Source organism: Leiobunum rupestre, chromosome 5 (assembly GCF_980474605.1).
Source record: "Leiobunum rupestre chromosome 5, qqLeiRupe1.1.hap1, whole genome shotgun sequence".
Classification (NCBI taxonomy): domain Eukaryota; kingdom Metazoa; phylum Arthropoda; class Arachnida; order Opiliones; family Sclerosomatidae; genus Leiobunum; species Leiobunum rupestre.
In genome coordinates, this window is record NC_143388.1 from 22,779,114 (window position 1) to 22,798,219 (window position 19,106).

The 19,106-nt window shown below is 35.9% G+C and overlaps 1 protein-coding gene across 2 annotated transcripts in view; it reads left to right on the forward strand.

Moving 5' to 3' along the window:
• Positions 1 to 19,106, forward strand: part of timeout (circadian regulator timeout) — a 351,606-nt gene that overhangs the window by 294,772 nt on the left and 37,728 nt on the right. For both annotated transcript variants that reach the window (XM_090175814.1, XM_090175815.1), the window contains exons 8-11: positions 3,358 to 3,568; positions 4,992 to 5,131; positions 13,539 to 13,636; positions 15,117 to 15,234. In XM_090175814.1, coding sequence (XP_090031940.1) covers positions 3,358 to 3,568; positions 4,992 to 5,131; positions 13,539 to 13,636; positions 15,117 to 15,234 — 567 coding nt within the window. The remainder of the gene's footprint in view (positions 1 to 3,357; positions 3,569 to 4,991; positions 5,132 to 13,538; positions 13,637 to 15,116; positions 15,235 to 19,106) is intronic.

The window sequence follows — 19,106 nt, forward strand, 5'->3', positions numbered from 1 at the left end:
CATTTGATCCATTTGGGCAACTCGTTTCTTTGAGGAGCGGGGCTATGGTCACGTTCGGCAAAGTCTGTAAGTATTTCTTCTTTAGGTTTGCCTGGAAAGCACGTAGCACACGTAATGGAAATAACGACTCCCTTGTCATAACTTAGGAAAGCCGTCCCATCCAGTTCCCCTTTTGTTAATAGAATGATTTTTTCCACTGTATTTTTTTTCGCTCTCCCGAGAAAATATTTCCTATTCAATCGGACGTGAAATAACTGTTTGTACATGGCCGGAATAAGCCGCACTTTCTCGCTGTTGGCCCGGTTTGAAGGTTTACGTTTTCTTTCCCCATTTTTGCGTGATCGGGTTCTCGCGTATTAAGTCGTACTTACTTTGTTGGCATCGTCTCAGAGAACTGCCGTTTTCAATTTGTTTTTAGGTGACCCGATGTAGCGATGCCTTTTCCCTCCTTTGTTCCCCTTCGATTGGCTCGTGTAGGATTGCGTTTGCAGTTATTTAAAACGGAATCGGGGTTGAAATTGCTTTCGGAGGGGTTTGAAAAGTATCCATTTTTACGGAGATTTGCAGTTTTCTTATTTTTATAGTAAGCTCGCGTAAGGAGAACGTATAGACGTTAGAATCTTCTCTCTACAAGTTTTGCTTTGTTGGGATTAGTACAGGGGCGTAGGAACCAGGGGGGGCAAGGGGGGGCAATGCCCCTCCCTAGAATTTTGCTGGGAAGGGCAACTAATGTTATTGCCCCCTCCAAACTTTCTGGTCAGTTGAAATCTTCAAAAGGCTCAAATTCTCATTTTAAAACATATAAAGCTTGTAGAACATAGTAGTAAAATATACACGTGCATTCGGAGAAGCTACCCTCCATTACAAATTCAAAACCATTCTCCAAACCCCTTTTGGTTTCTCTTTGCCCCCTCCAACTTCTAGAACGTTCCTACGCCCCTGGATTAGTATCTCTACGAGTTTTGCTTTGTTGGGATTAGTATCTCTACAAGTTTCGCTTTGTTGGGTTTAGTATCTCTACAAGTTTCGCTTTGTTGGGTTTAGTATCTCTACAAGTTTTGCTTTGTTGGGATTAGTATCTCTACAAGTTTTGCTTTGTTGGGATTAGTATCTCTACAAGTTTTGTTTTGTTGGGATTAGTCTCTCTACAAGTTTTGTTTTGTTGGGATTAGTCTCTCTACAAGTTTTGCTTTGTTGGGATTAGTATCTCTACAAATTTTGCTTTGTTGGGATTAGAATCTCTACAAGTTTTGCTTTGTTGGGATTAGTATCTGTACAAGTTTTGCTTTGTTGGGATTAGTATCTCTACAAGTTTTGCTTTGTTGGGATTAGTATCTCTACAAGTTTTGCTTTGTTGGGATTAGTATCTGTACAAGATTTGCTTTGTTGGGATTAGTGTCTCTACAAGTTTTGCTTTGTGGGGGCTAGTATCTCTACAAGTTTTGCTTTGTTGGGATTAGTATCTGTACAAGATTTGCTTTGTTGGGATTAGTGTCTCTACAAGTTTTGCTTTGTGGGGGCTAGTATCTCTACAAGTTTTGCTTTGTTGGGATTAGTATCTGTACAAGATTTGCTTTGTTGGGATTAGTGTCTCTACAAGTTTTGCTTTGTTGGGATTAGTATCTCTACAAGTTTTGTTTTGTTGGGATTAGAATCTCTACAAGTTTTGCTTTGTTGGGATTAGTATCTGTACAAGTTTTGCTTTGTTGGGATTAGTATCTCTACAAGTTTTGCTTTGTTGGGATTAGTATCTGTACAAGATTTGCTTTGTTGGGATTAGTGTCTCTACAAGTTTTGCTTTGTGGGGGCTAGTATCTCTACAAGTTTTGCTTTGTTGGGATTAGTATCTGTACAAGATTTGCTTTGTTGGGATTAGTGTCTCTACAAGTTTTGCTTTGTGGGGGCTAGTATCTCTACAAGTTTTGCTTTGTTGGGATTAGTATCTGTACAAGATTTGCTTTGTTGGGATTAGTGTCTCTACAAGTTTTGCTTTGTGGGGGCTAGTATCTCTACAAGTTTTGTTTTGTTGGGATTCGTCTCTCTACAAGTTTTGCTTTGTTAGGATTAGTATCTTAATCTATGATAGGGATTTAAATTTAATCTGTATGACCTTGAAATTCCATCTTAGATTCTGAGTACCGTCTATAGAATCTGAAGTAGGGCGTTGCAATTGTGTATATTTCTCCGTAGATGCTACATCACTTCATACATAGCTTTCAGTATTTCACCTTTTTGGCACACTTATGGAACATTATTATAGACTTTAACAAGATGGCATAGTTACTTGGAAGTTTACACTAAGTGTAAAGTTCGTTTCAGGCCTTTATCATGTTATCTATATGTTATCACAACATACGTAGCCAAGGCTTAAAGCTCCTACAAGGAAGATAAAGAAATGTATTATATTATATTATATTATAATGCATTAATACGGGGTTCGTACACGACCTGGAAAAGTCAGGGAATTTGAAAATGTTTCCAAAAGGTTAGGGAAAAGTCAGGGAATTTTAAAAGGTTTCCAAAAGGTCAGGGAATTTGAAAATGATTAAAATATTTCAGGTAAAAGTTAAGGAATTTGAAAATGATCCCAAAAAGTAAGGGAATTATAAAATGACCCCAAAAAAATCAGGCAAATAAATTTTTGAAATAAAATATTTTTCAAGATTTTTACCTTAAACCATTCATTTATTCTACAAAAATGGTCAGGGAAAATTTGGCAATTTGGTCCGGGAAAACCTGGATTTGTCAGGGAATTTAATTCCGGAAACTTTGGACGAACCCTGTAAGATATTAAAGATAAAGCTAAATTGTTTAATGGTAAACTATCATAAAATGCTAATCAACTAATAATCAGCTAGGCAAATGACACTACCATGGGACCACGTCATCTAGCGACTTTTAATGTCTTTAAATCAGGTGGCCGAGTTACAATGCGTAGGAGGGTGGTGGCTGGCCCTTCATGCCACGCGAGCCAACAGCTCCCTGCACTAACTAATACCGTTAACCTCAACAAGCTTTTTTGTTTGCTAAATCCAAACATCATAGGTTATCTTAAAACATTAGGGGCCCTTGCATCTGGAAAATACAGGGAAATATGCATGGAAAAACCTGGAAATATCAGGGAAATTGGGTTCCTAATAGTTGTATAAACCTTGATTATATTTTACCGCAATTTCACACCGTCATCATTATATTGAATAATGTGTATCACTGGCGTTGAATCCTTATTGGTACTTTGATCTTAATCTTCATACCACGCGAATCACTATTGAATTTTTAACCTCAAGCAATTTTCTACTATATAGAAAATAGGATGTGTTGGCTACCCTCTAATTTTGAAAACATTTCTATTAACAGATTTGCCAACCCAAAAGTGGTCCAGTCGTACGCCTATTTGTTGTCCAACTACCAGAAGAACGGCGATTTCACCAACAAAGCCGTCTTGAAAATGATGCACCGCATCGCTTGGGACATGAAAATGTACGGCCTCTTTTACCAAGCCTCTCTCTTCGCAACCTTCCAGAAGATCTTGGCTGACCCCACAAAGAACACTCATCCTACCATCAAGGTCAGCTAGGCTAGTCTAATACCAAAGTTAATAAAAACCACCTATGAACTATATCGTGCAGTTAAATTACGCGAAAAGGAAGAAAAGTTCATAGTAAAATAATGATAAAACTTACGAAATATTCGGACCAATAGGTCTTCGAAGATAAACTTAAAACGCGTTTCGAAATTTTTAGTGTTTAGCCAGATTCCCTGCGCGATACTGATGGGCTCTAAATAGGGTGAGACCGGTCTACCGCTGGAAATTCTGGCTATTTTATTTCCATTTTCATTTTTATTTTTGACTCGACGATCTATTTGGTTCAAGTTTCGCGTTTTAATTTTATCCTAGAAGACCTAATGGTTCGAGGATTTTCGTAAGTTTTATCATAACTTCAAATTTGTTAGGGTTTAGCTTATTTTACCCCTTTCTACTATGGACTTTTCTACCATTTCGCGTAATCTAGTCTTATACCAGCCCGAGCGAACATTTTTCACTGCTTTGGGAACTCCCGTTTTCCAAAATACGTTGGTAGAGATTTCGCGCGTTAAGCGGCTAAGAAAATTACGTGTAATTCTTAAACAATACCATTTTTAAATAATAAGTATTAAATATTTAAATTATAATTAACTTTTGTGTAATCAAAAGTATGTGTACGAAAATTATTAGACAAAATATTTCGATGTAAACCTCAGTAACAATAAAACTTGACCAACGAAAGCGTTTTCTTTGGCCACCCGGGGTTCAAGCCAAGAATTTATTTATGCTAAGGGAAAATGACTATGTTTAGACGATTTTAAATGTTGCTTTCAATTCCCATAAGCTCCTTAATAATAATTTTTATTATCAACTACTCTAATGCCCAAGGCTCCAACCACAGGTCCAAGTTATCTAGCGACGTTTAAGGCCTTTAACTCAGGTGGCCGGGTTACAATGCGTAGGAGGGTGGTGGCAAAGCCCTTCATGCCACGTGAGCCAACAGCTCCCTACACTCACTATTAACGTTAATCTCAACAAGTTTTTATGGAAGGGTAAACCAAAAAAATCTGGGGAAAACCACTTTCGGAAAAATACTGACATTTTCCGGAAAAAAGGCCTCGATCATTAACCGGAAAATTTTCTACTCTACTTTAACTTAAAACAAACTTAACGTGGGAGCTGTACCGAGATTTCACCCAGTGTCACAAGCTAGGTTCGAACCAGGCTACTCTTGCTGCGAGGCGAAAGTGCTTATCACTCCGCCACCCCACCTAAATAGTCAAATTTCATGATATCAATTAAACGTCTCAATATAGTCATTCTCCCTAATTAGAAATTAATTAAAGCAATGTCTTTCAAAAATGTTGGCTCGTGTGAATCCTTTCGGATCGTTACAAAATAGGGAAATCTAAAGCGTTACAATGTCTACATTTCTGCATTTTTTCGTCATTCGGTGTACTCGTAGGAGCTGTGCAGATTCGCAACATTCATCGTGAGCAAATTTTTCGAGACAAGTGCCAAGAACAAGAAAGTGTTTATGGAGATGCTCTTTTGGAAGAACGCCAGGGAAGTCTACGAAGTCCAGGAAGGATATGGAACTTACGAGTAAGTGGGTGCCTTAATACGCTTTCTTAACCACAGCTCAACGCTCCGGAAAAAAACCCAAAAACACTCTTACATTTCTAAAAAGCGTTGCCTTTAAAAGAACCACTTGACATTGCTTAAAAGCCTTGTCGTTAAAAGATCCACTTCACTTTGCTAAATAGCTTCGCCTTTAAAAGAACCACTTGACATTGCTTAAAAGCCTTGTCTTTAAAAGATCCACTTCACTTTGCTAAAAAGCGTTGCCTTTAAAAGAACCACTTGACATTGCTAAAAAGCGTTGCCTCTAAAAGAACCACTTGACATTGCTAAAAAGCGTAGCCTTTAAAAGAACCACTTGTCATTTCTAAAAAGCGTTGCCTTTAAAAGAACCACTTGTCATTGCTAAAAGTGCAGCCTTTAAAAGATCCACTTGACATTGCTATAAAGCGTTGCCTTTAAAAGAACCACTTTACATTGCTTAAAAGCGCTGCCTTTAAAAGATCCACTTAACATTGCTAAGAATCGTTGCCTTTAAAAGACCCACTTGACATTGCTTAAAAGCCTTGTCTTCAAAAGATCCACTTCACTTTGCTAAAAAGCGTTGCCTTTAAAAGAACCACTTGACATTGCTAAAAAGCGTTGCCTCTAAAAGAACCACTTTACATTGTTTAAAAGCGTAGCCTTTAAAAGAACCACTTGACATTGCTTAAAAACGTTGCCTTTAAAATATTCACTTGATATTGCTTAAAAACCTTGCCTTTAAAAGAACCACTTGACATTGCTAAAAAGCGTTGCCTTAGTTCAGATCTCGAAAGTACCACACTTTAAAAGAACCACTTGAAAAGTTCTAAATTTTTGCTTAGGGCCAGTTTTCATTAGCACTTTACGGGGAAAATTGTATTTGACCTAACGATGATTTATTGCATTGATGCTCGCCGTCAATCCCGTCATAGCGTCTTTGTCCTAGTGAAAACCAGCCTTGGTACATTTTTTTATTACACTAGGACAAAATCAATAAAATTCGATACTCCTAATGCTTGATTTCCACTTGGGCATTTGTCAACTTTTTGCACGTGCAGAAACTGAGAATTAAGGATAATAGAAATGTGACTAGAACCACTGTGCTTTCCGCCAATCCCAGAGGAAATGGGGAAGCTAGAAGGGTGGAATCGGGCTATCCGCGCCATCTGACAAGCGCTTTAAACATTATCACCATGGTTACGGAGGAAATTTTGAAGGTGGTGTCGTGTGCAGTGGAGATACTTTTGTGTTTTCGTTTTTCGCGTCTATAAGCATAACCGCGGAGAATTAATATTGCTCTGTACTAACCGATTTCGGAAAGAAATGAAATGCTCGTCATAAGTATGTAATTTTATAGGAATTATTTTAAACTAATCTCGGGATATAATTGCTTTTGCACTTTCAGAGAACTTCAAGACCATATGTTTGGAGTTGAGTTGGGGATGGGCCATCGTCGCGATAGATTAATTAGAAATCTAATTATGTTATGTGCCAAAGTTTGCCGGAAAAAAATTTCCAGAGACAAAAACCTGCGAATGATAGGGAAAGCAATTAGACAAGCTCTTTAAGCATATTTTATTTCAAGGCCAGTAAATTTGAAACGATTATAAAACTGTAATTTACGATAATGTAGATTCTTGCGAACGTAACGATTTCCATAGTTGCTTAAAGCTAGGAGCAACAAACACAACACCCCACACAAGGAGAACGCAACCCGTCAAAAGTCGTGTACGTTTTTCATTGGCTAGACGCTTTAGCGCCTGCTGCCGTCGGAAGGGAAAAATTCGGAAATTGTCTTCCCCCCCCCCCCGCCCGTAAAACGTTCAGCGTAAAGGGTCGTGACGCACTTCCAATGAAATTCGTACACAACCCTTCGTTGGCGTGTTTAAAGGCTAGCTGCGTTCTCCTTGTGTTTGTTGCTCCTAGCTTAAAGCAAGTGTCGGCTTGACGTCAAGTAGCTCTTTTTTCAACAGATGTCGCTATCGTCGTAATTAAAACAAGATAGTTAAGAGGCATATAGGGGCTATGCAATGTTTTTCTTGATTTTCTTGTAATTAAACTCTCTCCATCAATAAATTAATTAATTAAAAAAATTTGACCCGAAAGGCGGGTACTTGTAGGTACCCCTCGCGTTGATTGGGTCGTTTGTAAATTCGCCCATAAACTTAAATTACAGCAATTATAAACAAAATTTGTACACGGGATATGTAATTGAGGTTAAATCCACTAAATAGAGTATAAGTTGTCTAACAATAATAGTCTATAATGACTCTCTGATGACGTTATCCTTTGGCTATTTTGAATTTTAGCTTCCTTGGCCATAAGTAGATGGCACCACGCTCTCCAGTACAGTCGCGTTTTTCGAAGAATCGGATAGATTCGTGGCCATCTCTAATAACAGGGGCCATTTCACAAAACAGGTGGAAATGATAGAGCCGACAGTTGCTTTAAATAACTTAAATCTACAATGTTGGAAACCGATCGAAAAACGTAAACAAACCAGACGATGTTGCTTACGACTTTATGCCACATTATCATATTTAGTTTCAATTTTTTTTAATAGATGGCGCGGATATGCGGTCTCCACTGTAATGGTGGCCTACTAGCTGGTACATATCCCCCTAATCCGATCGTGATTATAGTCTCATTTTAATTTATATGGTTTTCACTGGGGTAAAACCACCACGAAGGCAAACCACGGCGCTAAAAAATGTATTTGGCCTAATGCTTGGTTTCCAATACATAGTTTGCACCGAAGGGAGGGGCCTATGGTCTCCAAGGAAACTGGGAGGGCGATCAAAAATTCAAACCATTTCGCGCGTAGCTACTAAATAGGTAGCCATTTTGTTGGTAATCTCGTCAAAGCTACAAAACGTATTAGATTTATGCTTTAAAATTTTAAATGGGCCCTAAACAAAGCCAGATAAGATTCTAAGGCCGGGTTATTTAAATAAAATATCAAATTACGACAGAAATATCTACGAAAAGAAGTTAACAAAGCTTATCAAAGTTAGGCCTTTGCGGTCATCCTTTTTACAATTACCTTCACTATCGAATAAAATAAACAATTTTCTCTCTCCATTGGTAATTGAACTACTCGAACAATTTTTAACCAGGCAGATAACCATTTTTAACGTGAAAATAATTCCTTAATCATTTGAAAATAATTAAAATCCGCAAACAGACGATTGAAACTGTTAACCCTCCCGTTTTACTAAGAAATCTACACCAGAAAAATGGCGGCAAAGAACCGTTCATTCTTGCTCAAATTAAATATTTATTCTTGGTTCTTATATCTATACTTGGAACTGCGTCATTGATGACGTAGGGATGCAAACTATGTATAGTGTGTTTCTTACCTTTTGCGCGTAGAAAGTTATAAATTAGGGTTAAGGCTGCTTTTAACTAGAGCAAATTAGCCGCGACGGCGAACGACAAAAACATTTGTTTATCCCTTATGCTTGATTTCCACTAGCTCGTTTTTAAACTTTTGCTAGGGCTGTGCGGGTAGTGGTTTTGGACCATCGAATACGAAACATTTTTTCATCGAGTAATATTTTTAACGAGTCGTGTTATCGAGTACTTGATTAGAGCAGCTTATTCAAGTAATCTGGTACCCGACTATGCAATTTTTTGGTACTCAATAATCGACCAGTATTTTACAATTACTTATTCGAGTTCCAGTACTCGACCTCAAAAAATGCCTACCACCAGGGTATTTGTTTGGAAGGAAAGTTAATTTATAGGGTGACAGGCGGAAGCGAGGGTCACTTCCATTTTGGGTGCGTCTTAATCATAGTAAAATGATTAAATCAGGGTAATCGTGATTAAATCATGGTAATCAAGATTAAAAAATCTAATAAAGATTATAAAATCTAATCACGATTTAAACGAGATTTAATCATGATCTAATCTTTTTTATCAGGATTTAATCAATATAATCGGTTGAATAGAGAATTTATCATTAAAATCAAAACTAAAGTACGATTTAATCATACTAATCACGATATATTTTTTAATCAGGATTTAATCATTTTAAACAGATTTAATCATTTTAATCAGGGTTTAATCATTTAATAATGATTAAATCAGATTTAAACATTCTAATCATGATAAAACGTGATTTAATCAACTTAATCGTGATTAAATTGAATTTAATCAAAATAATCACGATTAAATCGGATTTAATCTTTTGAGGGGTGCGTCGTTAATCAAGGAAGTGACCTGCCCCTCGGGCGGAAGAAACCTAGGCCCTTAAAGGGGAAGACTATAGTAAAAACCTCTTTTTCGTTCAAGCTGAACGTTTTAGTTTTAACACTTACACAATCGAATTATATTTTTATTAATAGGCTGAACCTTCCCCTAGTGCTTAAAATAATTTTGATAATTCTAATATTAATAGTTAACGATATATAAGGCTACAACTAAAGGGTAATTTGTACGCTTGCCCAACTTGTTTAGCTCCGGAGGTCCGAATTAAAACGTAATAACTTAATTTCTTTTAAATTTAAAATTGTCAAAATTATTTTAAGCACTAAAAAAAGGCTGTTCTACACTTAAATATTAATTTTATAAATCAAAATACAAAATTAAAAGAGTTCAGCTTGAAATAGCGCGAAAGTAGACAATGACCACTGTAGTCTTCCCCCTTAAGAATCTCCAGTGATGTAACCCCAATATGAACTTGGGCAACTCTTTTTCCTCCATTTCTATCCCTCCATAACAATTGTAACCTCATCCTGGCAAGTTCCGAGAATGAAAGTTGAAGAGGCAGAAAAACGAAAACGGAGGTTGATGGAGTTTCACGCTTCGAACTTTCATTTCATTTCTTTTTTTTCTCTCGACTTCTTTGGCGCCCTTGAAATAGGAACGGCCCCAAAAGTTATCCGTCTGGGTACATTTGTCGAGGCTATATATTTTGGCTCCACTCCATCCTTCGTCACCGCGAACTGTCCCTTTGAATTCGATCTTCGTAGACTAGACCCCTCCCCCGCCTTAATACGGCGGTGTTCGGTTTAAGCGTTCGAATTGCGGGCCTATTTATTCCAGGCCCCGAAAACGCCAACTTTAAATCCTAGCGACTTCTATTATCGAGCTATTTTTACGGCGGCTGTGCACGCTCGAAATAGTTCTAAAAATTCAAACTATTTCCGCTTAACAAATTCAAAAGAGCGAGCTTCGAATCTCCGAGAAAGTTTCAAAATAAAGAACGTACTGAGTTATATGATCCGGCTCAGGGTAGCTTTCGAACTCTTTTTTTTACTCCGGCGCGTCATAGATGGCGCCAAAATTATACTCTGATAAATTTCATAAATTACGTTTTGCTTGACGCCATTGCTAAAGGTAGAGTGGCCCTTGGATATCTGCAAACTACCTACCAAGTTATAGAGGAAGAGTCTATAGAGCGCTTCGTCGCTGTCTGTTCCAGGAATTGAGAGCCCTCTATCTAGTGATTCTGAAGGCTTAACTTAACGACGTTATTTTAAAATTATATTAGTATTAAATTAAAGGTAAGAATTAAAATTATATTAGTATTAAATTAAAGCTAAGAATTAAAATTATATTAGTATTAAATTAAAGCTAAGAATTAAAATAAAATTAAGCATTAAATTAGTAAATTAAAGCTAAGAATTAAAATAAAATTAAGCATTAAATTAGTAAATTAAAGCTAAGCATTAAATTAGTAAATTAAAGCTAAGAATTAAAATAAAATTAAGCATTAAATTAGTAAATTAAAGCTAAGAATTAAAATAAAATTAAGCATTAAATTAGTAAAGTAAAATTCAAAATTAAATTAGTATTAAATTAAAGTTAATAATTAAATTAGTATTAAATCAAAATAAAGAATTAAGTTAGTATTCAAGTAAAATAAAGAATGAAATTAGTATTTAAGTAAATAAAGAATTAAATTCGGAACAACTCCTTCTGCGTTGAGTTTGCAAGTTCTCTCCTCTCTGGTTTAAGGGGGTTTCCCCTTCCATAAAATGTTGTAGAAGTTAACGGTATTAGTTAGTGTAGGGAGCTGTTGGCTCGATCGCGTCGAGGGGCTAACCACTCTTAGAAAATCTGTACACCGGATTACGCTTAGATTAGCACTGCCAAAGGCAGGGACTTCAAAGATTACGCGTAATCCCATTAGTACAGTCAAAGGTACGGCTCTGTACACCGATTACGCGGAGTGATCAGCCCCTCGGATCGCGTGGCATGCAGGGCTTGCCACCACCCTCCTACGCATTGTAACCCGGCCACCTGAATTAAAGGCTTCAAAAGTCGTTTGATGACTTAGGCCTAAAGTGGTGCCTTGGGTATTAGCCTAGCTGATTATTATTAGTATTAAATTAAAGCTGAGCATTAAATTTAAATTAGCAATTAATTATTATAAATTAAGAATAAAATTAGGAATTAAATTAGCAGTTTAATTAGGAATTATATTAGTATTAAATTTAAATAAGCATTAAATTAAAATTAGAATTATATTAAAATTAGCATTAAATTATTATAAATTAAGAATTAAATTAGTATTAAATGAAGAAATAAATTAGTATTAAATGAAGAAATAAATTAGTATTAAATTAAGAAATAAATTAGCATTAAATTAAGAAATAAATTAGCATTAAATTAAGAAATAAATTAGCATTAAATTAAGAAATTAATTAGTATTAAATTAAGAAATAACTTAGTATTAGTATGAAATTAGGAAATAAATTAGTAATAAATTTAACAATATCACTTAAGCGCCGGACTTTATTAGGCTTTTAGGCAACTTGTTGCAGAAATATTTGTGGTTGGTTTTGGGATTGGATGGCTCCCAAGTATTTAACTGTGAGGGTGGGTCTAATTTCATTGCTCCAACTTTTCAGTTGGTTCGTTATTTGAAATATTATTTTATTTGTTACCAAAAACAATTTTTTTAATTTGTTTTTAGGGCCGAGTCAGAAAATGACCCTAGCGCTTATGACCAGTTATATTAAATCTTTTTATCATCCAAACTTTTAACTGGACTGATTTAATTAAATTAACCTTTCAGGGTTGCCACAGGTCAGGTAATTTCCGGGAAAAGTCAGGGAATTTGAATTTAGGGTAAAGAAGTCAGGGAAATATCAAGGTAATTTTAAGAATTTGAGAAAAGTCAGAATTTGGAAATAGGCCTACAAAGTCAGGGAAATATCAGGGTAATTTTTTAAACAAATTAGGAAAGTCAGGGAATTTAAACTATAACCCGAAGAATAAATTACACTAAAATAAAAACTGAAGTAAAAATATTACCGGGAAATTTTATAAAAGTGGTCAGGGGTATTTGAAACTGCAATTTTTGTGGTACCCTGTAATTGGAAACTAGTAAGATAAAGGATTGTTTAAAATCCGCTTCAGCTATACACTTTTTCCACTTTCCGCGTCGATCTGTTTCAAACAGATATTTTAGCTTTATTTTCACGCTTGCGAGTGGCGGAAGCGAATTTGGACGATTTTTATCCGCTACCAGCGAGCATGAAAATGGGGCTTAACATTTTCATTATCGGGCCCCTACCCCCGCTAATCATGGTGGGAAATTGTGAGATGGTATCTACTGAAGTCGTATCAAATCATACCTTAAATTTAATAATATTTTCCTAATTTGGTATAATTTATCATTTTAAATGTACTTTTAAATTCCTATAAATCTGAATCGTTTTTGACTGCCAAAAAGTTTGAAAAAAATATTTATTGAGCCCGTTTCAATTATGTAAAAATTGAAGGTTTGTCGTTTTTAACTGTCAAGAAGGCCAAAAATAATAATCGTGGCTGTATTTGACGGTCAAAAATGTGTAAAATATGGAATCTGGCTGGTTTTTGACTGTCAATAAGTGTTAAATGTTGAATGTGACCGGTTTTTGACGGTCAAAAAGTGTTAAATATGGAATGTGACCGGTTTTTTGACTGTCAAAAAAGTGTTAAATATTCAGTCTGACCGGTTTTTTAACTAAAAAAGTGTTAAATATTGAATCTGACCGGTTTTTTTTTAACTAAAAAAGAGTTAAATATTGAATTTGACCTGTTTTTGACTGTCAAAAAGGTACAAGATATTGAATCTGACCTGTTTTTGACTGTCAAAAAGGTACAAGATATTGAATCTGACCTGTTTTTGACTGTCAAAAAGGTACAAGATATTGAATCTGACCTGTTTTTGACTGTCAAAAAGGTACAAGATATTGAATCTGACCTGTTTTTGACTGTCAAAAAGGTACAAGATATTGAATCTGACCTGTTTTTGACTGTCAAAAAGGTACAAGATATTGAATCTGACCTGTTTTTGACTGTCAAAAAGGTACAAGAAATTGAAGCTGACCCTTCCAATGTCTCTATCTTAGCTTCGCTCCTGAGGTGACTTATGCGAGAGTTAATTAGTTCCGGTTTTTTTGTTACTTAGGAAAGAAGGTGGTGGAGCAAAGAAGGCTGCTTGGAGTGAGGAACAGGACGAGGAACTGAAAATGCTGTATCAGGAATATCAAACGCTGAACAATACAGGTCAGGTGTACAAATTTATCAAATTATCGAAAAGACCAACGGATTAGTATATACGGAGAAAGTCGCCGTTGGTCTTGTTTTAGAGAACCTTAACTAGTAAAGAAAGACCAACCGATTGGGGATAAAACTAAATTTATTTTCTATTTCATTAAGCAAACAAGTGATATCTTACCATATTTAACTGAAATTGGGTCTATTTTTAACTGAATGAACTGTTTTCTCAAATTTTCAAATGATCACATGTCATGTAGAAATTTCGTAGTGACCCTTTGACCAAGCACATGGAAAAAAATTTAAATTTACTTAAACCTTAAAATTTCAATTGTTTTACACCACGCTTTAATATATTTTTATCAATTTTGATGAAACTTGTAAACCCAAAGTCGAAATAATAGTTATTATACTATGCAATTTTCTAACCTCCACCTTTCATAATTTTCTTAAATTTTCGACTGTTCTAGAAATATCGAATTTACACTTTTTTACTATATCATTAAAAAAAACATTATTTTCGAAAGTGCTGCAATTTTAAAAATTAATTTTTATCTCTTAATATAATCTAAAAGTGTCAAAACCAGCTTGAAATAAGTATTTAAAATTTTAATTTTTTATACCAAACTTGGTGAAATTTTGAAATAATAGTTGTTATACACTGATAATTTAAAAACTCGATTTTTTTTTAATAATTTTCGTTAAAAACACGTGTCAGAGTAATTTGAGATGTTCTTTAACAAACAATTAATCGTCTACCATTATAAGATTAATTTCCCTCAATAGGCGCTTCAATTAAAACCCTCTTTTGCATTGGCGCAAAAATAATCCGTTAGGCTTAAATATCATATTTTTTCTAGTCGACGCAAAAAATCTCCGTTAGGCCTAATATATTTTTTCTAATCGACGTAAAAAATCGCCGTTAGGTCTAAAACATTTTTTTCTATTCGACCCAAAAAATCTCGGTTAGGCCTAATACATTTTATTCTAGTCGACGCAAAAAATCTCCGTTAGCCCTAATATATTTTTTCTAATCGACGTAAAAAATCGCCGTTAGGCCTAATAAATTTTTTCCTAGTCTTCGCGAAAATCTTCGTTAGGTCTAATACATTTTTTTCTAGTCGACACAAAAATCTCCGTTAGGCTTAATAGATTTTTTTCTAGTCGACACAAAAATCTCCGTTAGTCTTAATAGATTTTTTTCTAGTCGACGCAAAAAATCTCCGTTAGGCTTAATAGATTTTTTTCTAATCGACGTAAAATATCTCTGTTAGGCAGACCATATAAAGAGTAGTTTGCAGGTCCACTATCTATGTATTAATACTTCCTATCTTTACGCAGAATGTAGCGTCTATTCAATCAACTTCGCTAATAAATTTCGACTAAAACAATAAATGCAACATTTTAGCGTGTTATAATGGATTTCTCGTAATAATATCGGATATAAATTTCTATCTAGCACTAATCGATTATTATCTGTGAAATGCAGATAAGGACGTAATCGACTACATCGCGGAGAAACTGATCGATTCGTCGAAAACTCATCGCCAAATTCTGCGCCGTTTGAAACTGCTGGATATCGTCATTAGGAAACCCAAGCCAACGAGGTAAGGAGCGCATTTTGGCCCGCCTTAAATATTCCTAAACTTCGCTTATTACGTACACTTATTACGTCAATTTAAAATATACGTAATACATTTCTCCGAAGCGTCACGAGACGGCGCTCAGTTCGCATCCAAGGCCGCGTATGAAGGTGATAAGATGTTTACCAAAGCATTTCCCCACTATAAACATCACGATTTATTCAAATGATCTTTCATTATAATTAACGCCCTGAAATTCTAGCTTAGTTCCCCCATCGCATCTGCTCTAGTCGGCCCGGACAATCCTTCAGGGCCCAAATTTCCACTTCTAGAGAATTGGCCAGAGGTAACTCCCCCTTTGGATTGTGGCAACTGCAATCGTTGATCGGGGAGCCCCCAAATCGGACAGAATTAGCCATCGCTGACCAGAGAGCGTGTCCGGTTCGGTTTCCGCCTTTTCCCGCGAGATGGCGTCGTTTTAGGGTCCCAAAGCCAATTAAACCGGATAAAAGTTTCCGGGCCAGTGATTAGTTGCCCGAAGTTCGTCGCGCCTTCGGAACGCGTACGTCCTCTCTACTTTAACGGATAAAGCTCCGATGGTAGCCGTTTCTGGGGCGATTTTAGGTAGGCCTATTGAGTAATGCGAGGACGAAAATAGCCCTAATTTAGGCTAATGATTTGTTTGCGACAATACGCCCGTTTGCGAATACACACATTGGGATAGATAAAGTCCCTTAATTTATTTATTTTTAATATTTTCAACCCAATTTTGCAAAGGGCAGAGATTTCCTAGATTAGATATTACAGAGTTTCTATTGATGTGGAAATATAATTTAATTGGCCCTAATTAGAGCCACTCCATTGTTTCAACATTTATTGAGTATTCAAATTTCAAAATTTAGTATATTCAACGATATTTTTAAACGATAATTTATCATTTTGTTTGGTGGCTTCGGGCTGGAAATAAACTTTTAATAAAGTCATATTTCCTTGACTTATTTGTTACCAAATGTTTTTAAAACACATTTAGTTGAAAAAACATTGGTTGGTTTATTTAAGGGACCATTTAAACAAAAAATATCGTTATACCTAAAGAAATTTTTGTACCTACCTAGCTTTACGTCGCTAATTTTCTATCTAAAGGCTGGTTTTTAGTAGGCCATTAAATTAAGAGGACAGGTTTTCGTTAGCCTTCCACAGTGCATTTTATTCCTCCCCGCGTATCAATCAGCTCGAGAAACTCCGAGGGAGTCTTGCAAGGTCGTTTGTACCACGTTATCTTAAAATTTCAAAATGGCAATCTAATGCGGTTGATATTGTTACGTAATTTTGGTTTTTTAATTCAATAAAAACTATCAACTGACATTTAGTATATCATATTTAATCTATAAAAACGTGAAAAAATACCTTTTGGCGTAAAAATGTACTTTAAGTTTATCTTTTTTCTTTTTTCGAACAGTATCGTCCACTCTTAGCGATACTTGTTTTTTTTTTTTCAAATAACCTTGGACGACTCCCTTAGTGTGACTGGTTTACGGGGGCTAAAAACAAGGCTTTTTACCGATCCTCTGAAATCTACTATCCATGAGTAGGCTCAAAATGCCGTAACGGTTAGCGTTAAATTTTAAATTCTCCGTTAGGTCTATTTTTCTTCGCACGCGTTAAAAATGTGCATGTGCTAAAATTTAGGTTAACTTTGTAAAAACGCCGCGATGGCAAGAGTCGACTGAAAAATACCCGTTACGCCTAATACAATTTATTTAGGTCGACGCTCGCCGTCGTGGCGATTTTTCTCTAATGGGAACCAGCCCTTAGGCCTTATACAATTTTTTTCGTTGACACAAAAAATCTCATTTAAGCTTAGTTTCCACTACAAAAAATTTGCGCTAGTAAGGAAAAATAGTTTACGACGTGCTCTAGTGAAAACTAAGCTTTAAGGCTATTTCAAGCACCTTTGGAACACTGGTTTAATCCCATTCGACCGAATTTGGTTGAAAGATAAAAAATGTCCCACTCGACCGAATTCCATCAAATTGTGCGGGTTTTGTGTAGCAAAAATATGATATAGTACATACATAATAAAATAATTGCTTTCTATTTTTTGATAATTTTTTTTCTATTGCTGAAACTTAACTCAATTCTAACCTAACTTAACCTAACCCAATAAAAATAATTTAATATATTAATAAGAAACCCGCCAATTGGGCTATATACAAAAAAAATTCTCAGCCAAAAATTCGATCAAATGGGATTCGGTCGAAGGGGAGTCCTCTGTTGCATTGACGCTAGTGCCCTAACGAAAACCAGTCTTAAAGGCCTAGTCACCCTTTAAATTTACTTTCCTGTCGAACAAATACCCCGGTGGTAGGCCAACGTGTTCTGCTGTTGGCCTACCACCAGGGTATTTGTTTGGAAGGAAAGTAAATTTAAAGGGTGACAGGCAGAAAAAAACCTAGGCCTTTAAGACTGGTTTTCGTTAAGGCCAAAACGTTTCAATTCAAAAATCCCCGTTAAGCCTAATGCCTGGTTTCCACTAACGCTTGTCATAATGCATTTTCTTTATCGGGGCCTCGCCAATTGAAGAACCTTACCTCAATTTAGGACAAATTTTTACAATCGCTTACTTCGCCTACTTCTTATTAAATCCTCTAGCTATAAAAATTCAAAATAAGAGACTAAACTAATCATTGAGCTAAGTAAAAGCAATTTGCTTTGAAAGCAAAATATAGGTAACCTAATGATTTATTGAATTCCAAACTAGATCCCGAAACACCCTCAGCAAAAGAGATATAGGGAGGAAAAAACATTCTTATTAATACTATTATATTAAGAGTCTATTGCTATACTTAATATTAATATAAACATTCAATTTAACGAAACAACAAATTTAATCGTTTATACGACGCAAAGTTAAGTTACGCGCCGTTACGCTAGCTAGTGTTAAGCAAGCAGACCTAGTTTTCACTAGGGCCAAACGTCGCAACAGCAAGTGACGACCCAAAAAATTTCTCATTAGGCCTAATACAATTTATTTTCTCCACTGAAAACCAGCCTTTATGCAGATTTTATAAGCCGACGCTTACAGTCCCTTAATTTTTGGACCTTGTCATAACAAGCCCTTATAATGAAACCAGCCATATTTTATTAATTAAAACCGTTTTACTCGGCAATATGAATTTTCTTATAAAGTACTTTGAAAGTAAGAGCCATCTAGAAGTGTTTATTTTTCTTAAAATGGATCTTCAAAAGTTGATGGCCGAGGCTTAATATATATTTTTTTGGGGGGGCTCATTAATACGCTTTAATTAGTGTTTTTCGAGCCTTTCTCTGATGGCACCACTTAACCATTAAATAGGTTTAAGGTTTAAGCCTTTGGCTTTTTATATAACGTATAATTGAACCAGAGAAAGACCGACCATTCTCCCCTCTCGTCTCCGTGTGCCTTGTTGTGTTCGCCATTCAAGCGTAAAAGTAATTTATAGACCAAAAACTAGGGGGCGCCAAAGAACGATGCGTTCGGCGTTAATCGAATTTCTACTACATCGACTCCCGGTCGCGTTTCTTCCTCTCGGCTCTTCTTAAGCGGCTTTAAGCGGATTCTTTTTAATTGAACGCAGCTACCCCCTGTCCTCCCCCCCCCTATGAACAGGACCTCTCGTTATAATAGATTAAAAATCGAGTCAAGTTTGTAGCGTCCTCTATATGGTGGCGGTTGCATCTTTATTTTTAAGCATCAGGAGTTCCCCCCCCCCCCCCGGCTTTCTTTGGTAATGTTTTTTAATTTGGAATTTCCCCGCTATCTTGTCACTTCCAATTTATTCCCCTGGCAACCCTAATCTAGCTTGATATATTTTTTTAATTACACATTTTTCGAGTTTTGACAAGGATATGTTTTA